Source organism: Bos javanicus, chromosome 5 (assembly GCF_032452875.1).
Source record: "Bos javanicus breed banteng chromosome 5, ARS-OSU_banteng_1.0, whole genome shotgun sequence".
NCBI classification, from domain to species: Eukaryota; Metazoa; Chordata; class Mammalia; order Artiodactyla; family Bovidae; genus Bos; species Bos javanicus.
The window spans coordinates 79,403,064-79,427,739 of NC_083872.1; the positions used below are offsets into that span (position 1 = coordinate 79,403,064).

Here is a 24,676-nt window from a genome sequence, read left to right on the forward strand (position 1 = left end):
CTTCAGTGTTCTTATTTGATTAAACATTTAGTTAAGAGGTAAGATGTTTAGTTTTTAGTGTTCATCACTGATAACTCTTGGATGGGAATCTTCATGGGTTCATACTGTTTATTTTATTTATTTATTCTTTTTTTTTTTTTTTTACTTTACAATATTGTATTGGTTTTGCCATACATCAACATGCATCCGCCACAGGTGTACACGTGTTCCCAATCCCAATCATACTGTTTATTTTAAAATAAGCCTTTTATTTATGAGAGCTCCTTTGAGTTACTTTTCTGTTGTTATACATATCATTCATCAAAGTATTTCATCTGTTTTCCACTGCCTAAATCACATATTCTCCTTGAAGTTATTTTGTAGTAGAGTGTGTTATCCTTTATTTAGCTGTCTTCAAGTTCCTACCATATGAATACAAAATAGAGCAGGAGATACATAGATAATACTACTGGTCCACTGTCAATAAGGCTTATGCTTTTTTGTGGATTCTTAATTTGAGTAGGTAAAATATTTAGTCATCAAAAAGCACACATCGGTCTGTGGTCAGGCAGTGCTGTGTTGGAGTGCTGCTTTTGCCACTTAGTAACTGATCTTGGGCAAGTTATACATCTTAAGATTTTTTAAAAGACCATTTCCCAAGATGTAAAATGGGCATGATAGATCAGCCTCATAGGGCAGTTGTGAAGTTCAGCTAAACAGTTTAATGCATCTAAAAGACTTAACACAATAACTGGCACTTAAGCATTTAATAAACGTTAGGTGCTGTAATTGTGTTTTTGTCATTCTGAAAGCTTGCAGGTTCTGCGTGTGTATATACTGTCTTGCATGCAGTATAGCCAGAGTTCAATGTCCATCTGGGCATACATCATCACAGATCTTGATTTGTTTGTAAATGCTTCTCACTAATAGGAACTTGATAATGTTTCTCAGTGACTTTAAAGAATAGTTTTTTAAAATAAACATTTTGATTGCATATGCTAAGGGTTTATTAAGGGTCAGAGAAATGGCATTCTTACTTTGCAACCAAGCAAGTCACTTGCTGAGGTAGAAAGATCTTGTTCTGATCCTTCACTCACTCTGTTGTTAAATAATCTCAGGAAGATGGTGTAAGAGCATTAAATCATTATGGTTAATATTTTTGAGCTAGGTGTGGTGTTAAATGTTAGTATAGTGCTCTCAAGATAGAGGATGTAATGTGATTCACTATTTAACAGAACTTTTCAACACATGATGTACTTTGTGAGTTAAAGATATCAGTATTCTAGTTAGTTCATGGCTTTTATGTCCAGAGCACAAACTGAAAAGCATACAGGGAAGCCCAAGAATACTGGAGTGGGTAGTCTATTCCTTCTCCAGTGAATCTTCCCAACCCAGGAATTGAACTGAGGTCTTCTGCATTGCAAGCGGATTCTTTACCAACTGACCTATGAGGGAAGCCCCTGTATAGGAAAGCAGAAATACGATTAAATGATTGAGTGGAAAACTTGATGTTTAATAACAGTTGATCAAGTTCAGTGAGGCCTTTCTCAGTCCTTTTTAGCCACTATTTTCTGCTGCATTAGGGTCTTCAGTTTAGTTTTTTATCCAGCACCCAATCAATGTTTATTTAAAATATTGTGAATGACTTTATATTTTTTAAGATAAGTGTCCAACAAGAAGAGATTCATTACCTAGGATATCCCCTCATGAAACTCATGTTTTAGGAGAGTATTTTAAATGAAATACTATTTTTCTAAGTATAAAGATAATGAACTAGAAAATTAATAATTCTTAGACTTAAGGAATGGATGAACAAGATCTTTCATTCTGAAGCACTATAACTTTTGAAGATACAGTTCTTCTGGAATCTTTTAGTAAAAGTCCAGATGTCTTTACAGAAAGATGTACGTAAGCAGATTTTAGATACCTTTGCAAAAGATGGTGGGGATCCATAGATATGCAAAAGCACATTTAGGGACCTTGTATAAGGAACTTATATTTTACTGAGAGGATCTTGTGGGTATGACAGGTGGAAAGGCATTCCATAAAGTTACAATATATCTCTGAATATATAGATTGTTACTTGTCTTACTGGAGATAGAGATAGGGGAGGTGGTTTTTCTAGGAGATAGAGATAGGGGAGGTGGTTTTTCTATTTTCTATAGATTTTCTATAAATTTGCCTTGAGGTTTTTTTTTTTTCCCACTTGAAATCTTTTAGTCTTTTGTTAAATGAATTTCCCCTTAAGAATTGTGAGCAACTGACTCCTATCTCCTCTAAAGTTATTTAGGGAGTAAATGCAGGTATTTAAAGCAGGAAATATTTTTGAGAGGTTTGTTCACTTGCCTCCCATACCAAGTATCTTGTCAACCATTCCGTTTTTAAATTGAAACTTTCTAAACTCCACCCTGGAGGCTCAGTGGTAAAGAAACCTCCTGCAATGTAGGAAATGTGGGTTCAGTCCCTGGGTGGGAAGATCCCCTCAAGAGGGGAATGGCTACCCACTCCAGTGTTCTTGCCTGGAGAATTCCATGGACAGAGAAGCCTGGTGGGCTACAGTCTAAGGGGTAGCAAAGAGCGACATGACTGAATGACTGAGCATGCTTGCGCACATACACAAACTCTGTGATAGCTACAATTTTACAGTGCTTTGACATCACATCCTGTGTTTTTATACTTTAATCTTCCCTGTTTGCAAAATTTTCTTTCTTATTGACTGATGTCCTATTGTGATCTTTGTGATGATACTTTATATATTTTATAAGGTGAAATTTTTGGCATGTAGACTAAAGGTTTTTTCACATGAATTCCACTCTGCTCCCATGACAAACACTTTATTTTGATGAAAGATTTTTGAGTTGTTTCTCTAGGTCCTCCACTTGGTAATGTATCTCAGGGGTATTTTTAATTGTCACTTCAATGATTAGGTCAATACCTTTAATCCTCACTTTTCAGCTTTTGGCGAGTGTTGACAAACTGATAGGGACAGCTCACTTGCTACCACAGCAAGATGCTGAATGCCAGATGATAAAATAGTTACCCGTTTTAAGTATCAGGAAGCCTTGGGCTCACTAATTGTAAGTTTTGTAAGCATTATTATTTTATTTCAAGGGCTTTATGCTTTGAAATAAGTGATTAATTTAGTCTTTCAAATAGCTGGCTTATCTGATTTGTACCTGACTCGGGGGCTACAAAGATGAATGCTCAGACACATCAGTAACAGTTTTATCCATTTCATCTGCTGAGAGCAAATCTCTGAGTTATTTCTCTGATTTCTATCACACTTCTGTTTTTCCTGATCTGTATCTGGAAATCTGACTATTCCAAAGTTAAACCTCATTGGACTGGTTATTTAATCTTCTCATCTTTTCTCTTGTTTCTAAGTTTCACTTCCTGGAAGATTTCCTTGATTTTGTCTTCTGACATTTTTACAGAGTTTTAAATTTCTGGTATGTTAAATTTTTAAGTATACTTCTGTTATCTTGAATGTTCCTTACATGTGTAGTCTATTCGTTTTAAGATTGCATTATTGTCTAATTCTGAGGATAGTTTTTCTCTCTAAGTTTTCTTCCCTTTGTAGTCTGTTTCCTACACTTTCTGTTTGTCCTAATCTCTTATCTGGGGTGTTACATTTGATCAGAATCTTGTGATTATTGGTTGAGTATTCATATTTAAGAAGTGGTACCTAAAAGTGAGTGGAAGCTTTGAATGCAGAGCTGGGGCTTCTTGACTTTTGAGTTCATAGTATCATGATTTTTGTGGAGAGGACACCAGTGTGGAAGTAGGGAGGAGTTGTCTAACACTGAAGCTGTAAAAGATGGATAAATTTGACATGTAGAATTTATACCTCTTAAAGTTCTGTTAGGGAAAATAATGTCAAAAGACAAATGACTGCCTGCAGGAGGAGAAAATCAAGAAAAAGATGGCCAGCAGAATTGAACACTCAGTTCATATGTACTTTAAAAAAATCAGTAAGCATATTGTAAAGTTTTAAAGTGCATCTTGTGGAAAGCATGTGGGAAAACAGGCACGCATACTGTAGATGATAATAAAATGAGTACTTTTTGGAAAGATAAAGTATATGCTTTCTGACGCCGAAATTCCAGTACTAGTAATTTACAAATAGTTTTGGAATTACACTGAGATACAGCATTAATTATAACAGCAAAAACTGGAGAAACAACCTAGATGTCCATCAGTAGGAATTGGTTAAGTCAGAAAAGACTATCCTGCAGTGTGTGCAATGTCATTTGTGTAAAATTTCTGAAAGAAAGTATATGTGGTTGAATTTTTTTTTCCTAGTAGTATGTACAAAATGTGATAGTGTTGGCTCTCAGGAAAAGGGGTTGGTTAGTAGGTATTTTTCATTCTGCATATTACTATAGAACTTTAAATGTACTTGTCACTTTTTTGTTAAAAACTAAAGATAAAATGTTAGATTGCTGTGGTACTTACCCTGTCTTGTTTTTGCTTGGATAGAGCTTGAGGGTCTGCTTTAATTATCATTAAGCCTGGGATAACACATGGAAGAATTTTACTATAAAAACCTTTCACCTTTCACTAATATTTGTATTTCACTTAATGATTTAGAGTACTCTGATTTGTGTAATCTTATTTGATCTTCATAGTGGTCCTGGTGAGGCAGATACTTTTTTAGGAGATAAGAAAATTGGGACAGTTGGAGACTGACTTTGTAAGGCCACTAGCAGAAGTGCCCCAGCCAGGCTTTGAGTCCAAGTACAGTGGCAGCCATTCCTATTGTTCGTGTTGCTCTTCTTTAGTTCTCAGGTGTGGTTTCCTCGTATTTTCCATTGCTTTTCTTTTTCTTTTCTTTTTGCACACAGTTATTTTAGAGGTACTACTCAGCTTTTACTAGGGCAGACTAAACACTGTGAACTGGATACACTGAACCTGGTTGAGGCTGTCATAAGTTATCATTTTTCATATGTCCTGAATTTGAACAGGATGACTCCATTTCCAAAGTGAAATGTGGAAAGTCTGAGGAAATGAAGAAACAGAAGATTTTGAGGAAAAAAACTGATTTGAAAGTACAAATTTCATCTTCAGCCTTAGTTAATACCACTCTTTTTAGTTTCTCTGCCTCCCACCACTACTATCATTTTAGTTTCTTGGAGATGGAAATTTCTGGCTTCTGATCCAAAACTTCCTAACCCTCTATTGCTGCTGCTGCTAAGTCGCTTCAGTTGTGTCCGACTCTGTGCGACCCCATAGACAGCAGCCCACCAGGCTCCCCCGTCCCTGGGATTCTCCAGGCAAGAACACTGGAGTGGGTTGCCATTTCCTTCTCCAATGCATGAAAGTGAAAAGTGAAAGTGAAGTCGCTCAGTCGTGTCCCACTCTTAGCAACCCCATGGACTGCTGCCTACCAGGCTCCTCTGTCCATGGGATTTTCCAGGCAAGAGTACTGGAGTGGGGTACCATTGCCTTCTCCGAACCCTTTATTACTTTAGCTTATAAATACTGATTTCTTATCAGTGTTATCAGTATCAGGTTGGATGGCATCATCGACTCAATGGACATGTCCAAACTCCAGGGTATGGTGAAGGACAGGGAAGTCTGGCGTGTTGTCCACGGAGTCACAAAGAGTCAGACATGACTAAGTGACTAAACAACAACAATAGATTTTTTTGTTTAAAAAAAATTCTTCTTTAACTGAGAGGTCTGTCAGATTCTTCTAAAAAACTCTACTCACGGCTTTTGGTTACATGCGACAGTTCAAAGGAGAGTACCATGCCACTGACTTTATTATACTAACAATACTGAAGATCTTACATTTATGAGACGTATGTAAGTACTGTTGCCTGTATTTCAGGTGCTATGACGTAGAGTTCAGCCAATAGAGACCCTTTTGAAGTAGAGGCATTTAGTCAAAAAATTTATCATACTCACAGATCATTTGAATGATTTAAGATTAAGAGATCATGTAACTTACAGATAGAGATTTTTGTGCATTGGGTTTTAACTCCCATTTTTGTCTTTACCATATGGATGAGATTCAATCCTGCTAACATAGACTTGCTGCTAACATAGCAGATGAGCTGCTGCCAACAGATGGGGAGGACAGCTGTGTGATATTCCATTTAGATGACTGAAATGTTAAATCTTAAAAAAAGGCCACAGTGGTAGTGCTTGGAGTGAAAATTGCTTTCCATAACTTGAGCTGTAATCATGCCAGTTATCCTCTATAGCTGTATTTCTAGGATGATGTCATCTACTTCTATGCTGTCAACTAACTTACATACACAGATGACTCACGGTTCTCTTTACTCCTTCTTGTAACCACCTCCCCGCACCCCGTCTCCCCGTCATAACTTCCTCTTTCTCACCCAGCTATTCTGTTGTGAGATCCAGATGTCAATTTCCAGATGTCACTGGAAATCTATCTGTATAACCCATAAGCACCTCTAGTTCAACATGTCTAAAGACAAATTCATCTTTCCTCCAGAATATAGAACTCTTCCCATTTTCCCAAAGGTCATCAAATCTTGATGCTCTATAATCATTTTTGACTTCCTTTTTGTTACTTTGTGGATATAATCAGTCACAAATTTCTGTTGCGCCAATGAAATCACAAATTTCTGTTGTTTCTGTGAAATGTCTCGTATCTGTCCTATCTTCTTTATTCTTACTGTGTATATCCTGTTTCAGATGCCTTCTCTCTCACACATTCACTTATTTATTCATTCAACCAATATTTACTAATTGCTTATTATGTGTCAGGCATAGTATGGAACTATGTCTCATTTATCAAAGGATGAATAAGGTCTCTCCTCTCCTTAATAGAATACAATGATAATAATTAATACTGAGCATTAGCATGGGCAATGTACTTACCTTATTCAGTCTTCACAGTAGCTTTTGGAAACAGATGAGCAAACAGGCCCAGAAAGGTGAGGCAATAAGCAAACTACAATGAGAAAATACAGCTCACTCAAATTCTATCTTAAGATGAATATGTTAATTTATACAGACATACTCTCATATTGTACATAGTAGTAAAAAAGAGGGAACTCATAAACAGTGAACCATTATAAGCTAAAGATATAGTTTAGGGAAAGCTACTTTAAAACACTTGTAAAGAAATAGGTGTTTATGGGGTTTTTTTGGTGTGTTTTATTTTTGTTGTCTCAGAATTTGACAGCATTATTTTTTAGTAACTTGACTTCACTGCATCTTTTCAAAGCATACACAGTTTTCATGGGAACATCATCTCTTTATTTAATTATATATTTTGTAACTTAAAATTATTTTGAGATAATTGTAGATTCTCATGTAGTTGTAAGAAATAATACAGATGGATCCTGTGTACCCTTTATTCAGTTTCCTTCAAAAGTAACATCTTGCAAAACTGTGATGCAATATCACAACTAGGATAATGAGGTTGATGCAGTTAAGACACAGATTATTTCCATTTGCACAGCAATCCCTCATGTTGCCCTTCCATATTAACATACACTTCCCTCTTGTAGCCATCCCCACTTGAATCCCTCAGAAGCCCCGATCTGTTTTTAATTATTTTATGAATGTCTGTGCGCACCAGGACCCAGGAGAAAGGAGCAGTGACCCCACAAGAGACTGACCCAGACTTGCCTGTGAGTGTCCAGGAGTCTCCTGCGGAGTCATGGGTCAGGCAGTGCCCTACTACAGGGTTGGGGGCACTGAGTGCAGCAGTGCCTGGCATGGGATCTTTTGAAAGAGGTCACCATTTTCTTCATTACCTCCACCATAGTTTGGTCTTAGGTCAAAGAATAGGGAGGAAACACAGCCCCACCCATCAAAGAAAATTGGATTAAAGATTTACTGAGCATGCGCCCCCCGCCCCCCACCCCCACCATCAGAACAAGACCCAGTTTCCCCCACAGACAGTCTCTTGTCCATAAGGCCCTTATCCTTATGAGGGCAGACAGAATGAAAATCACAATCACAGACAACTAATCAAACTGATCACATGGACCACAGCCTTGTCTTAATGAAACTAGGAGCCATGCTGTGTAGGGCCACCCAAGATGTATGGGTCATGGTGGAGACATCTGACAAAATGTGGTCCATTGGAGAACGGAATGGCAAACCACTTCAGTATTCTTGCCTTGAGAATCTCATGAATAGTATTAAAAGGCAAAAAGATAACAAAATTGAAAGATGAACTCCCCAGGTCAGTAGGTGCCCAATATGCTATGGAGAAGAGTAGAGAAATAACTCCAAAACAATGAAGAGAGAGAGCCAAAGCAAAAACAATGCCCAGTTGTTGATGTGACTGGTGATGGAAGTAAAGTCCGATGTTGTAAAGAACAACACTACATAGGAATCTGGAATATTAGGTCCATGAATCAAGGTAAATGGAAATGGTCTAACAGGAGATGGAAAGAGTGAACATTGACATTTTAGGAATCAGTGAACTAAAATGGACTGGAATGGATGAATTTAACTCAGATGACCATGATATCTACTACTGTGGGCAAGAATCCTTTGGAAGAAATGGAGTTAGCGCTCATAATCAACAAAAGAGTCCTAAATGCAGTTCTTGGGTGCAGTCTCAAAAACTGCAGAATGATCTCTGCCTGTTTCCAAGGCAAACCACTCAATGTCACAGTAATCCAAGTCTATGCCCCAACCAGTAATGCTGAAGAAGCTGAAGTTGAACAGTTCAATGAAGACCTACAGGACCTTCTAGAACTAACACCCAAAAAAGATGTCCTTTTCATCATAGGGGACTGGAATTCAAAAGTAGGAAGTCAAGAGATCCCTGGAGTAACAGGCAAATTTGGCCTTGGAGTACAAAATGAGCAGGTCAAAGGCTAACAGACTTTTGCCAAGAGAATGCAGTGGTGATAGCAAACACCCTCTTCCAACAACACAAGAGAAGACTCTACACATGGACATCACCAGATGGTCAACACTGAAATCAGATTGATTATATTCTTTGCAGCCAAAGATGGAGAAGCTCTATACAGTCAGCAAAAACAAGACTGGGAGCTGACTGTGGCTCAGATCATGAACTCCTTATTGCCAAATTCAGACTTAAATTGAAGAAAGTAGGGAAAACCACTAGAGCACTCAGGTATGACCTAAATCATACCCCTTATGATTATACAGTGGAAATGGCAAATAAATTCAAGGGATTAGATATGATAGTGTCTGAAGAACTATGGACTGAAGTTTGTGACATGTACACGCAGCGATCAAGACCATTCCCAAGAAAAAGAAATTCAAAAAGGTAACATGGTTGTCTGAGGAGGCCTTACAAATAGATGAGAAAAGAAGAGAAGCTAAAGGCAAAGGAGAAAAGAAAAGATATACCTATTTGAATGCAGAGTTCCAGTAAGGAGTAGATAAAAGGAGAGATAAAAAAGCCTTCCTCAGTGATCAGTGCAAAGGAATAGAAGAAAACAGTAAGGAGAGATAAAAAAACCTTCCTGAGTGATCAGTGCAAAGAAATAGAAGAAACCAATAGAATAGGAAAGACTAAAGATCTCTTCAAGAAAATTAGAGATAACAAAGCAGCATTTCATGCAAAGATGGGCACAGTAAAGAAAAGAAATGGTATGGACCTAACAGAAACAAGATATTAAGAAGAGACGGCAAGAATACACAGAACTATACAAAAAGATCTTCATGATCCAGATTAGCACGATGGTGTGATCACCCACTTAGAGCCAGACATACTGGAATGTGATGTCAAGTGGGCCATAGGAAGCATTACTACGAACAAAGGTAGTGGAGGTGATGGAATTCTAGTTGAGCTATTTCAAATCCTAATAGATGATGCTGTGAAAGTGTCGCACTCAACGTGTCAGCAAATTTGGAAAACTCAGCAATGGCCACAGGACTGGAAAAGGTCAGTTTTCATTCCAATCCCAAAGAAAGGCAATGCCAAAGAATGCTCAAACTACTGCACAATTGCACTCATCTCATATGCTAGCAAAGAAATGCTCAAAATTCTCCACGTCAGGCTTCAGCAGTACTTGACCCGTGAACTTCCAGATGTTCAAGCTGGATTTAGAAAAGACAGAGGAACCAGAGATCAAATTGTCAGCATCCGTTGGATCATTGAAAGAGCAGGAGAGTTTCAGAAAAACATCTACTTCTGCTTTATTGACTATGCCAAAGCTTTTGACTGTGTGGATCACGACAAACTGTGGAAAATTCAAGAGATGGGAATACCAGACCACCTGACCTGCCTCCTGAGAAATCTGTATGTAGGTCAAGAAGCAATAGTTAGAACTGGATGTGGAACAACAGACTGGTTCCAAATAGGGAAAGAGTATGTCAAGGCTGTATATTGTCACCCTGCTTATTTAACTTCTATGCAGAGTACATCATACAAAATGCCAGGCTGGAGGAAGCACATGCTGGAAAGATTGCTGGGAGAAATATCAATAACCTCAGATATGCAGAGGATACCACCCTTATGGCAGAAAGGGAAGAAGAACTAAAGAGCCTCTTGATGATAGTGAAAGAGGAGTGAAAAATTTGGCTTAAAACTCAACATTCAGAAAACTAAGATCATGGCTTCCGGTCCCATCACTTTATGGCAAATAATGGAAACAATGGAAACAGTGAGAGACTTTATTTTCTTGGGCTCCAAAATCACTGCAGATGGTGACTGCAGCCATGAAATTAAAAGATGCTTGCGCCTTGGAAGAAAAGCTATGACCGACCTAGATAGCATATTAAAAAGCAGAGACATTACTTTGCCAACCAAAGTCCATCTAGTCAAACCTATGGTTTTTCCAGTCGTCATATATGGATGTGAGATTTGGAGTATAAAGAAAGCTGAGCACCAAAGAATTGATGCTTTTGAACTGTAGTGTTGGAGAAGACTCTTGAGAATCCCTTGGATTGCAAGGAGATCCAACCAGTCCATCCTAAAGGAGATCAGTCCTGGGTGTTCACTGGAAGGACTGATGCTGAAGCTGAAACTCCACTACTTGGGCCACCTGATGTGAACTGACTCATTTGAAAAGATCCTGAAGCTGGTAAAGATTGAAGGCGGGAGGAGAAGGGGACGACAGAGGATGAGATGATTGGATGCATCACCAACTCGATGGGCATGAGTTTGAGCAAGCTCCGGGAGTTGGTCAAGGACAGGGAAGCCTGATGTGCTGTAGTCCATGGGGTCGCAAGGAGTCGGGCCCTACTGAGGGACTAAACTGAATTGAACTGATATTTAAAAAATATATAAATATCAAAGAGTATGTAACCTTTTGGGATTGGCTTTTTTTCACTTGTCATAATTCTCATCTAGGATTCATCGAGTATGTTGTTGCCTGTTTTATTCCTTTCAACTGCTCAGTAGTATTCCCATGGTATAAATGTGCCAGATTGTTTAGCCACTGTTTTCCAGAGAGGCTGTACCATTTAAAACTCCAGCCAACAATGTATGAGTGATCCAGTTTCTCTGTATTCTCAGTAGTATTTAGTTGTGTTATACAAAGATACCATATATATATGTATATATGTATGTATATATATATGTGTGTGTGTGTGTGTGTGTGTGTGTGTATACACACAGTACAGTGTTGGATACCAGTGAGAGGTTTTAAGATGAGAACTAAAACTGTATCTTGCATATATCAAGTGCACATACCTTAGATAGTAACTAAGGGATTAGTGTTCACTTTTTGTTGGCAGTTTTAGTGGTAGAAATGAAGGCAGAAGCCTAGGAATAACCGATTGAAGCAAAGTAAGGAAGCGGAGACAAGGAATGAATACCATTCTTTGGAAAAGGATGAACAATAGAGAGTATTATTGCAAAAAAGAGTGTTTTTAACCGGGGGAGATGTTTTTAGGCTGAGGTTGAATCAGTGGAGAGAAAGAGGTTGAAAATAGAGGAAAAATGTTTCACAAATTTTCAACCATAAGTGTAATAATACTCAATTCATTTTAATGAAAAATATATAGAATAGAGATTTGTGGAGCAAGGTCCCAGGGGAATGGGAGATTAGGTTCAGATTGGAGGCAAGGAGGTGTAAAGCAGGGTAAAATGAAAGTGAAGTTGCTCAGTCATGTCTGACTCTTTGCGACCCCATGGACTGTACCCTGCCAGGCTCCTCCGTCCATGGCATTTTCCGGGCAGGAATACTGGAGTGGGTTGCCATTTCCTTCTCCAGGGGACATTCCCCACCCAGGGACTGAACCTGGGTCTCCTGCACTGCAGGCAGACTCTTAACTGTTTGAGTACCAGGGAAACCTGGTAAACAGGCTTAAAGCAGGGAAACAGATTAATTTGTGTTTCAGTGATTGAGCCTGGTGATTTTGTTCATCTTTGCAGGGCTCTGTGGAAAGAGGGAATTTGATAAGAGTCTTGAGGGTTGGAACAGTTGCTGAAGTGATGCTGAGCAAAGGAAAGGAACAGGATTTTGGGGCCTAAGGAAGGAACACACATTTGTAACAGTAACAGTTTTCACATTGGGTCAAGGGTAGACTTGAGAAAGGATGGAAAAGTGATTGTGTTGGAAAATAGGTGTAAAGTAATTAAGGGAGACAGAGACGGAAGAGAAGGTCTTAAACTGAAAAGAAGATATTGGAGTTAAGATTCCAGAGGTCAAGGAGTTTTAGATTCATGAAGTCCAAGAAAGTAGGATAAGGAAATAGTGTGAAGATGAAAGGCACTATGTTTCATAAGACCTTGAGTGGTAAGGAGTTTGTAGTTTGTATTTTATCTTGATATCGATGAGAAGTCATCAAGGAAGGAACATGACAGTATTAATCTGTAAGAAACACTACTCTATGGAAGTTCAGAGAATGGGCAAAACTGGAAGCAACCAGAGACATATTAGGCACTTTTGCACCCAGCTGCAGGATGTGATCCCATTTACAGCCCCTGTAGAGGGGAAAGCGATCAGGCTGCTAAGTTTTCTACCACAAAATTTCTACCTTCTTGATTGAACCCAGTTAATGGAACCATTTTGTTTCAATTATCTGCTCTGGGAAAGATCACACCTCTTCAGATGTATTTTGCCCACAATCATCTTTACAAGTGTAATTAAACTTTTTCAGAGTAACCTCAGGAACAACTAGCTCCTTAATATTTTTATGCCACTGAAATTTGGGGGCCAGATATGGCCACAGTGGGTGGAGACAGCATGACGTTTCTTGCCTTTCACTACTTTTCTGAGAAGATTTGGAAAATTTTCAGAAACTTTCAGTTCAGTTCAGTCGCTCAGTCACGTCCGACTCTTTGTGACCTCATGAATCGCGGCACACCAGGCCTCCCTGTCCATCACCAACTCCCGGAGTTCACTCAGACTCATGTCCATCGAGTCAGTGATGCCATCCAGCCATCTCATCCTCTGTTGTCCCCTTCTCCTCCTGCCCCCAATCCCTCCCAGCATCAGAGTCTTTTCCAATGAGTCAACTCTTCGCATGAGGTGGCCAAAGTACTGGAGTTTCAGCTTTAGCATGATTCCTTCCAAAGAAATCCCAGGGCTGATCTCCTTCAGAATGGACTGGTTGGATCTCCTTGCAGTCCAAGGGACTCTCAAGAGTCTTCTCCAACACCACAGTTCAAAAGCATCAATTCTTTGGCGCTCAGCCTTCTTCACCGTCCAACTCTCACATTCATACATGACCAGAGGAAAAACCATAGCCTTGACTAGACGGACCTTTGTGGGCAAAGTAATGTCTCTGCTTTTCAATATGCTATCTAGGTTGGTCATAACTTTCCTTCCAAGGAGTAAGCGTCTTTTAATTTCATGGCTGCAGTCACCATCTGCAGTGATTTTGGAGCCCAGAAAAATAAAGTCTGACACTGTTTCCACTGTTTCCCCATCTATTTCCCATGAAGTGATGGGACCGGATGCCATGGTCTTCGTTTTCTGAATGTTGAACTTTAAGCCAACTTTTTCACTTTCCACTTTCACTTTCATCAAGAGGCTTTTGAGTTCCTCTTCACTTTCTGCCATAAGGGTGGTGTCATCTGCATATCTGAAGTTATTGATATTTCTCCCGGAAATCTTGATTCCAGCTTGTATTTCTTCCAGTCCAGAGTTTCTCATGATGTACTCTGCATATGAGTTAAATAAGCAGGGTGACAATATACAGCCTTGACTAGGCATATAGTTTCTCTGATCTGGAACAGTTACTTTATGTATATTTGTTTATATTTTTCTCTTCTATCACATTGTGAGTTCTTTCATAGTAACCTGCATTGAATTAATTTTGTTATGTGGTACCTAAGTATCTTGGTACTCTGGCTGAAAAATACCTGTGGCGGATTCATTTTGATATTTGGCAAAACTAATACAATTATGTAAAGTTTAAAAATAGAATTAAAAAAAAAAAACATTCAGGATGTGAGTGAGTAACTGAATGAACGAATGATGGCTCCCACAGAGACAGCTTTGTGCTAGTGGTAAAGAACCCGCCTGCCAATGTAGAAGACATAGGAGATGAGGGTTCAATCCTTGGGTAGGGAAGATTCCCTTGGAGGAGGGCGTGGCAACCCACGCCAGTATTCTTGCCTGGAGAATCCCAATGACAGAGGAGCCTTGTGGGTACAGTCCATAGGGTCGCACAGAGTCGGACACGACTGAAGCGACTTAGCACGCACGCAGATGATCTCAGTTGTAATACCCAAAGAATTTTCAGACTAATAAATAGTGCCATTCCACCCATATACGCTTAATTTGGAAGCAACTGTAAAGAGACACCTTGCGAGCTCGGTTCTCCCAAAGGGAAATGGCAGGAAGTTCTTTGCCGTAGGGCAGCACGACGACCGCCTGTTGGAGCTAGTGAGCCGGTTTCCCTGCTGGAAAGAAGCCGAGACCACTTTCCGTACAGCAGCATGGTGGCCGCTAGAGGGGGCGGCCATAGCAGCATGCCCTGGGGAAGAGGCCGCCGTAAAGGAGGCGCCGTTTCCTCTTCTTACTTCTCCCGCCTCCCACCGGCTGTCGTAAAAGGGTGAATGGAGAGCGAGTTGTGGGGGGTAGAAAGGGAGGACAAGGGGCGCGGAGTCAGAGTGGCGCAGCAAGTGGCTGCAGGTGGCGACGGTGGCGGGGGGTGAGGAGTGAGGTAGTTCAGGGGTCGCGGCGGAGGAGGCTGAGAGGGTCAAAAGAAAAACTAAAGCGGCAGTCTGGCCTACTGGTCCGGGGGCCGCGGAGCCCCCGCCTGGGGAGATGGACCTCAACCGGATCATCCAGGCGCTGAAGGGCACCATCGACCCGAAGCTGCGGATTGCGGCCGAGAATGAACTCAACCAGGTGAGGAGCGGGCCCTCCGCCGCCTCGCCGGGCTCTCCCTCTTCGGCGCCCCTGATCTCCACCCCCACCCGGGCCCCGACCCGGGACCCCGGACCCCGGATCTCAACGCGTCTCTCGGCCGGTTCCGTCCCCGCCCCCGCCGCCGGGTCCGGCGGTACCGTACTCCTTGGATCTTTTCTCAACGGCTCACGCACCTGTTGGCCACCTTTGCATCTTTCCCTGTCGTTTTTCTTCCCAGTGCAGTTTGTTCAGCTCGCCTGGTCCGCAGAAAGAAGCTTTAGCAAGCTTTGCTAGTGTTTTCGGGATGTGATTTCTTTTCCTTAAGTACGCCGAGTTGGTGGGAAAATCCACTTAAAATTAAAATCTGAGTTCTTTTTTTCTGCAGACCCAGACCTTTTTAGGTGTTGCTGTGGGAAACCCTGTCCATTCGCCTGCTTCTGTGGGTTTGGCAGGACCGTTTAGACCCTGAGTGGCAGAGTTTGTTGGAGCGCTGGGGAAATGCTGGCGGAAGAGTGCTTTGGGAAGAATAGACAGTTTTTATGGTGGTGGTGCTTTGCAAAAGCCACGCCGAATAGTAAGAGTTTGTAGAGGTTTTCTAAAAAACGGTAAAATGTGTGAGACTTTCTTTTATCCCCCTTCCTTTATTCTTGCTAACTAGCTTTGACCTTGTTCCAGTGATATTACCGACATTGGCAAATTGAATGATCCCAAACTCTAGGTTGTATTTTCCTCCTCCCCTGTAAGAATGAATCATAAACTTATCACTACAAAGTACGAAGTAAGGTCTACCCCCAGGATAGAGTGACAGGTTTGAGGTTGCAGTAATCCTTAACATGTAAAGGAATATACCTGAATTAGTGGTTCTCAAAGTGCTGCCCAGAATGAGCAACGTCAACATCATTTGGGAACTTGTTGGAAATGCAAATTATGGGGCTTCACTCTAGACTTAAGGAATTAGAACCTCTGGGGATGGGGCCCAGTTGTGTTTTAATTAACTAGCTAGGTGATTCGGTGCTTCCTACTTTTAAAGTGTGACAATGACTGTCTTAAATAAGTGTGTCCTAGGTTTTCCCTGGATGGAATTGACTTTGAAGTGCAGATATCGGTTGTGAATCTTTGAAAGGGATTGTTTAAATGGGAAATCTGGGTGGAGTTAAGTGTGAATCCAGGATGAGAGAGTGAAAATAACTGACTCTGGAGGGAAGGTTGAGTTCAACTGACACCTAAAGGGAGTGTATTGGTGCTTCAAAGAGAAAAGGACTCTCTCTCAGAATAGGGGAAAGTTAAGGTCAGTACCTGTCCCAGGCTTTGCAGGGTAAAAGTACTACGTGTTGCTTAGTTGGAAGAGTAGTAATCCAGGCGTTGGTTAGGAGGAACAAAGCAAGAGCTGAACTTGCATTCTGCTAGTTGAACAGGGGAGTTGGCCTGTTTATGACCCCCTTCTCTTCACAATGTGGCCAGATGTTATTTTGATAGTGTGGACAGGGATCATATCTTTTTTTCTCTTGTTGTACTGCTCTGCTCTGTGAGCCTATGCTTGTATTGTTTCTGAGTCATCAGTATGTTAAGTGCAGCTGACTTTATAGAAGTGGAAAGGGAAGGTGGAGAACCTGCAGAACTGCAAGAGGTATTTAGGACCCCGTACCCTTTTCTTCGTGGTGTGTGCATGCCTAGTTGGCTCAGTCTTGTCCAACTCTTTGCCACCCTATGGACTGTAACCCACCAGGCTCCTCTGTCCATGGGATTCTCCAGGCAAGAATACTGGAGTGGGTTGCCATGCCTCCTCCAGGGGATCTTCCCAGGGATCAAAACAGTGTCTCTTAGGTCTCCTGCATTGGCCGGTCGGTTCTTCACCACTAGTGCCGCCTGGGAAGCCCCTTTGTTCCTGATATTTCAACCCAAATCCATACCAACCTAACTCTGCCTTGCCCCATATCCACCCAACTCACTATAGACCACAACTACCTCTGCAACTTTCTAAAAGTAGCTTATTGCTGTGTCACTCATTTAGCATTTATATTTAGTACAATATAGTGCTTTGGATTGTAATATGCTCTAAGTATTCTTTTCAATTGTAAGTAGAAGACCAAAGTATAATGTTGCATAACCTTTTAATAAATATGGTTTTAATGTCGCGTTTTGTATGCTTTATCCTTTACCACCACTGTAACATCCTTCTTTGTTGGATAAACCAGTGAGTAACCTACCACAAGGGATTAGGGTCCAGCTCATTTATTTTAGTGACTGAACAACAAGAGTAAATTTTTGAATTATTTTGTAATTGTTGTTCCTTTCATCCTCTATAAACTGCAGAATCTTAAATTTTTGTATATGAAGTAAATTCTTTATCTATAATTGAAACCACTAAGTTGTGTCTGACTCTTTGTGATCCCAAGGACTGCAGCATGCCAGGCTTCCCTGTCCTTCACTGTCTCCCAGAGTTGCCCAAATTCATGTCCATTGAGTCGGTGATGCCATCTGACCATCTCATTCTCTGCCACCCTCTTCTCCTTGTACCTTCTTCAGTCTTTTCCAGTGAGTCTCTTGAGGCTCTTCTCATCAGGTGGCCAAAGTATTGGAGCTTCAGCTTCAGTCCTTCCAATGAATATGAAAAGAACCACTATTTTTAAGATGCCAATTTTCTCCATTTTTTTGGTTAAACATTTATCTCAATGAATGTTATTATAAATAATAGGAAAGGTGATAAATTTAGGAATAGGAGTGGTGTGCATGAATCTAGTGGTGCACTGAAAGAGATGCCAGCATAGATCCAGGGTCTAGGGAGGAGGTAAGCGGAACAGACTCCTTGTGACGTTGTCTGGCTTAGTCTCAGTGAGAATTTATGAGTCTTTTCTGGGAATGTCAGCAGGCATGGCCAAGTGTAAGCTCTGGGAATGTGGCAGGCCTGTAATGTGGTCCAGGTACTAGACATCTGGAGGGAATATGATCAGAAGGAATAGGCTGCTTGCTCGCTCGCTCTCTTTTTTTGCATCTATAGTCGCCATGGCCAAACTCAGGAGTAGGTCAGAGTAAAACATGTCTGTGGGGAGAAATGGCCCAGACAGTAGGCACTTCATCAGTGCAGGCTTGCTTGGGTGCTGCTAAGTTTAAAAGATGCTCTGGCAGCAGAGGGCAGCTGGTGACAGAGCTCTCAACCCTGTCTCCTGAAGTACATATACTGCTGCAATCTGGACTGGCTTGTGCAGAGCCATTGTTCATTTTCTCTGTTGGATCTTCCATTTTCTGTAGCCCATGTTTTCTTTTCATCAAAAGTACTAGCAAAATTGAAGCACAAATAAGCTGGAAAGAAACACTTGTATAAGTCACTCGCCTGGAAAACTGCATTGACAGAGGAGCCTGGCGGGCTGCAGTCTAATGGGGTTGCAGAGTCAGACATGACTTAGCGACTGAGCACAATGTATGAGTCAAATAAAAATTTGAAATTTTAAATTCATAAAATAGCTCCTAGAAGTTACTAAGAATAAAACAAATATTCCTTTTACAGAAGAGTGAGGGGAATAAAGAATTTGTGGAAGAAAACAAATAGCCAACTGACAGGAAAAAAAATTCAAGCTAGAATAAGTGTAATTTAAAGTATGAATAAGGATGAAAAGTTTGGAGGAATGATAATGCTAATCTCTATATTAGATAGATGGGTACACATATAATCTACTGTGGGAAGCATAAATTGCTACACCCTTTCTGGAGAACATTTTGACAATATATATCTAAAAAAACATAAAAGTGTTCTTACTCTTTTATTCATCGATTTATTCTAAGAAATTTTTTTGTATTTTATTAATCTTTATTTTGCTTTGGAGAGTTTCTTTTCTTTTGAAAGTTATTCTTTTGTTTGGATAGGAATGTATTCAGGAACAGGTGCTGACAGTTATTCACTTGTATTGCCCTATTTTTAATAAAACATTTCTTTGTAATTTCAGTCTTACAAGATTATCAATTTTGCCCCCAGTCTACTTCGGATTATAGTGTCTGAGCATGTGGAATTCCCAGTGCGCCAGGCAGGTGAGTTGGTTTTTTCATTCCTTTCTAAGATTATTTATGGGTAAAACTAGAACTAGAGTTTTATTTCATTTCTAAATATCTGCTTTCTTTGAAAACATAGGAAACATACATGAGGTATTTCTCATGGCTTGAAAACTGACTCTCTTTTTCCCTGGAAATTTAGAGGTTCATATGGAGCTCTTAAATCTCCCATAGCTTTTTCTGTCCTCTTCCCCCTTCTAGCTATTAATGCAGTCCCTTTTCCCTATAACTTTGGCATTTTTCCTCTTAGCTTATTCAGGTTTAGTAGCTTTATCTCCCTAATTTTTAATGATTCCTGGTGCCTTTGCCTTTAGACCCATAGATTAACACCATGAATTTGTGTATATGAATTTGGCTCCATTCCATGTGTCAGATCATGGAGGGGGAAGGTTTGCACAGGTGTTCCTAACCGCATGATGGGAAGCAGAACTTTTGTTATAAACATGAACTTTGCTTTTGGGTCTGTGGATCTTAGGGTAGTTCCTTGATTTTTTTTTTATTATTCTTCTTCCTTTTTTAAATGAACTGGTCATTAGAAACCAGAAGGTTAAAAATGGAGCATGAAGAGTCCTGGAAAGAAAATAATTTCAAGTGAAGGGGATCAAATGACAGTAGCTAATTTATATGATTGAAGTGACATACACTCATAAATAAATTTGGCAATATAGAAAAATACACAGAATAAAGTAAAAAAATTACCCTACGTTCATTACTCAGAAATGACTCATCATTAGGTGCCCATTACTCTGTGCATGTGTTCAGATAGAAATAGATGAACACTTTTATAGAAATGGAATTATACTCTACATGCTGATAAAAGTATTTAGTTTTACTTGAACATAACAGAATAAAGTAGGGAATCATTAAATTTTGGAAACATATGTATGATTTCCTAAATGATCCCTTTGTGGTTAAATTATCTTATGGAAAAGATAAGTTTCTTATGAAAAAACTATGGAAAAACATTCATGGTGGAATTATTTTTACTTTAATAAGGTTTATGAGACTTCAGTGTAAGTTTTTTGAAATCACAATTCTCAGTTTAATGTTTGTTTTATAAAATAGGGCTGTTTTGAAACCACATTTTGCTAAATGGAACTTACTTTAATAACTTAAGTGTTTATAGGGCCATTGTGAATTTGCTATAAAGCTTTGCAATAGAAATAGTATTTTTAAGGATCTTAAAGCAGTTTATTAAATTAATAAGTCTTATTTGTATGACATACAACTATTTCAAAAAAACAGAATTTATATTATTAGATTGCTCTTGAACCTTCCCCGAGAGATAGCTACTATCAACTTTGGTGCATGGTTCTCTAATTCTTTTTCTTTTTCTGTAGATATGCTGATTTTAAAAAGTAATAAAAATCTGTTTGCACTACACATGCTATTTTGTAATTTCCTTTTTTTTTTCATTTAACCATATACCCTTGGGAGATCATTCCATGTCAGTGCACATATGTATACTTCATTCTTTGTAACACTTATTTAGTATTTCTTTTTTTTAAAAGAGAAAGTATATTTCTGAGATTTCCATACTCCCATTCCTCTATATATTCTTTTTTTAAAAACATTTATTTTTGTTTGGAGGATAATTGCTTTACAATGTTGAGTTGGTTTCTGCTGTACAATAACATGAGTCAACTGTAAGTATACATATATTCTCTTGAACCTCCCTCCCACCCCTTCCCCACCCCACCCTTCTACGGTACACCCTTCTACAGAGCACTGGGCTGCGCTTCCTGTGTTACAGCAACTTCCCACTAGCTATCTGCTTTATACGTGGTAATGTGTATATTTCAGTGCTACTCTCAGTTTGTCCCATCCTCTCCTGTATTTCTTTGGATTAGAACTACCATAGTGTATTTAAGCAATCTGATACTGGTGGGCATGTCCCTTATTGCCCCTTTTTATTGTTTTTGTTAGAGGCAACGCTAAAATGAACATCTTTGAACACATATCTCTGGATACTAGTGGAGATATTTTCACAGGATGAAACAAACGGAAATGCTAAGTTAATGATATTAACAGCATTAACATTTACAGTTTTGAATCTTGTCACCAAGTTGCATTTGCTTACTTTTTCTATCTACAGTGCATTAGAATGCTGGGTTTCCCATATCCTCACCAGTTCTATACAACTTTGAATCTTAATGACGTAGGTAATTAAGTTTTAATATAAAATGTAATTAGCATTTAAAAGCAATTTTTATTTATAATTTATGTAGATTTTAAATCTGTTAGCCACAGGACAGAGTTTCTCTTGGTTGTTGATCATGTCCTAATTCATTAGGACAACTTTTTACTTTACAGCATCCATTTTATTATACAGTCTGTGTATATACTGTGTAGAAGTCTACATTATAACTATCCTAAATTTAAGTGCCATTTATAAATTTTCTCTTCTGTTTAACCTATTATTAGAATACAAAGGTACCCCAAGAATCATGGTGACCCTCAGACAATTTATCATTTTAGCATGACATTTAAAACAGAATGTTGTGATCTTTGATTTTAAAAAATCAGCCTGTTCATAAAAGTTATGCTATAATATTAAGTGGAAAGACATGGTTCTGTGAAATATTCAGTTCTTGGTATTTTTTGCTTATGGGCAATTAATATTCTTGGCATTATCAGTAAAGCTTGTTAGTGAGTGTCCTTTATTACTTTACTGGTAAGAAATAGGAAATAAATGTAATATTTTGATATTGGCAAGCTAAACAAGATAAATTTGGATGTTTGCTCCACTGTTTTGCTTTTGATTGGTAAGCTTAGTAGCGTTATCAAGGTGGTAACTTCAGTGTTTCAGATTACAGAACCTAGAAATTAACAGGAAGTTGCTTGATTAGTCCAGAAGCACTCCAAGATGCTCTTTTGTTAAAATTCATGGGTCTTATTTGTAGGAAACTCTTACTCAGAATCTATTTAATCTTGTTTTAGATATAATTTACAAACTTCATTACCTTATTTCTTAGCCTTTAACAGATTAATAACAAGAGTGAGAAGGGGAGAAGGGCTACCAAATTACTATGAAAAATTGTAGAAAAACTCAGAAATATCAACTCAAAAAGCATAGATTCCACTTCACTAAGTTTAATTGCATCCTTTCCACTTTGATGTTATAGAACCCAGTTGATCTGTGTGGTGGTGGTGGCTCTGGGTCCAGAACATAGAGCGTACGTTATGATTCATTGTGTTTCAAAAGGGGAGAAATGCATGTATGTTTTAAAGTTAATTTCAAACTTAAGATGCTGAAGTTATAAGTAGATTTTGCAGAAAAACAAATTTTAATACTTAATTTCTTATGAATGAATTAAGATATTTGTATTTACTTAGCTCTGGCATATGGTTAGACAGACATTTGAATTAAATGATTAAAGGGATATTTTTAGATAATTGATAGTTTCAGTTATTTTTGGTATTTTCCCTTCATTATCTTTAGTAATCCATGATTATAAGCATAATTAATATTCTATTTTCAAATTATTACATTAAGTTCAGTTTTATTTTAACTAATTGCATGTTTCTTGCAATCTATACAGTTTGTCAGTGTCTTTTATATAGTCCGTCTCTTATGGTGTCCCAGAATAAAAATATTTTTAGTTATAAAATTAATCGCATTTAATGAATAAACTATGAATAGGTCCATGATTTTACCATGTTTGTATCTTTGCTGTCTGAAAGTGGCTTTTTATTTTCAAGACTAGTTCTGTAGGGATTAAAATGGCATTGTGATTTTTCTTTTTGCAAAGATTAATCTCATGAAATCAGTCTGAACTGCTGACAGGTTGGACCATATTCTTAGATCATTTATTCATTTTTTCCAACAGTTTGTGTATTTTTATTGCCGATGATGGTTACATAATAAAATAAGTATACTGGGGTAAATGATGGTACTTAGTCCAGAGCCTATGTGGTCTGACTTAAAAAAAGATAAAAACCCAAACTCTCACACATAGACACATTTCTCTCTCTCTCTCTCTCCTGCCTCTCTCCCTTCCCTTTTCTCTCCCTTCCCACCCCACCACCCGCCCCTCCCCCCGCTTTTTCCCTTTCCCTCTCTCTTTCACTGTCTCAAATAATTTTTGTTTTTATTCTAAAAAATGAAAGTCTTAGGTGAAATTGTCTTTTTCAGACCTTTGTTGAATCAAAACTAATGAAAGAGGAGCTTATAGGATATCAGGTTCATAATTTCACTGGATTTCTGTTGTATTACAGCCAATGTAGAGCATGTTTTGGTTTAGTCTTTGTGGTATAATGCTTTTATGAGCCAGTTTAGCTTATGTTAAAATTGAGATGAAGGGAGGAGTGGGGAAGAAGGGAGAGGAGAAACTTAAGGGAAGACAGTTATAATGCTTTGCAGGTCATCTCTCTTTATTTTTATATTTTATGTATAGATAAGAATATGACATTATAAAAACATATATATTCCCAGTGCTCAGCTGGGTTGGTGAGAAAGCTTTGCATTCCCTGTCAGAACTCTGTAGCAGTATATTAGCTTCTTTCAGAAGTCTTTTGTTAAATGTTACTGCTGCTGCTGCTAAGTCGCTTCAGTCGTGTCCGACTCTGTGCAACTCCATAGATGGCAGCCCACCAGGCTCCCCTGTCCCTGGGATTCTCCAGGCAAGGACACTGAGTGGGTTGCCATTTCCTTCTCTAATGCGTGAAAGTGAAAAGTGAAAGTGAAGTCGTTCAGTCGTGTCCGACTCTTAGCGACCTCATGGACGGCAGCCTGCCAGGCTCCTCGGTCCATGGGATTTTCCAGGCAAGAGTACTGGAGTGGGTTGCTATTGCCTTCTCCCTGTTAAATGTTGAAGGTAATTAAAAAAAGGAACCAAATCATTGATGATTGTACTTTGATAGAAATAAACAGATAAGAGATTTCCCGAGATTTTCCAAAAATATTTGAAAGCTAATGTTCTTTTCTCTATTGTTATATTTGCAAGTGGCAAATATTTCTGAAGGGTTAGATAATAATTACCAATACTATAAAAAGCATACAAATTTCAAAATGGTAGTGTGGGATAATAATACCCAGTGAAAGAAAGACAGAAAAAGCAATCTATGTGAAGGGCTGTAGAATTTCACCTGTTGTCAGTTCAATATTGGGCATTATGAACAGTATGACTCTCATGATCTGAAAATTTTTTAGTAGAGTTGCATTTAGACCATTTTGTATTTAGTATATAGGTACATACTTGAGTTCCTAGGTCATTTTTCTGTCATGTAAACTCTGGAGCTTTATTTAATGAGATGTTTTCTGCTTAGATTTACTTTACTAGCTAAAGAGAAACTTTAAATTCATATTCATTTTCCCTTCTCCATTTGGCTATTTATAAGATTTTCCATTTTTGCTGGGTGTCATATTTAGCATTAAAGGGTTTAGCTTTTCATGCTCTGCAAGGCTAAATGAAAGCCATCTTTTCAATACT

General features: G+C 38.9%; 1 protein-coding gene and 1 long non-coding RNA gene across 4 annotated transcripts in view; one reads left to right on the plus strand and one right to left on the minus strand.

Moving 5' to 3' along the window:
* Positions 1-107: 107 nt before the first annotated feature.
* LOC133247968 (uncharacterized) lies at positions 108-16,248 on the minus strand. The gene is made up of 3 exons (XR_009736578.1): positions 15,395-16,248; positions 6,835-6,907; positions 108-4,977 (listed from the first exon to the last, which is right to left on the minus strand). It is a non-coding gene; the product is annotated as an uncharacterized LOC133247968 (long non-coding RNA).
* The window catches only part of IPO8 (importin 8), a 66,664-nt gene continuing 56,865 nt past the window's right edge, over positions 14,878-24,676 (plus strand). For 2 of the 3 annotated variants that reach the window (XM_061417499.1, XM_061417500.1), the window contains exons 1-2: positions 14,878-15,200; positions 19,142-19,223. In XM_061417499.1, coding sequence (XP_061273483.1) covers positions 15,117-15,200; positions 19,142-19,223 — 166 coding nt within the window. In that variant the 5' untranslated portion in view covers positions 14,878-15,116. Of the gene's footprint in view, positions 15,201-19,138; positions 19,224-24,676 lie in introns of those variants that run through there. The other variant, XM_061417502.1, reaches the window with a different exon arrangement.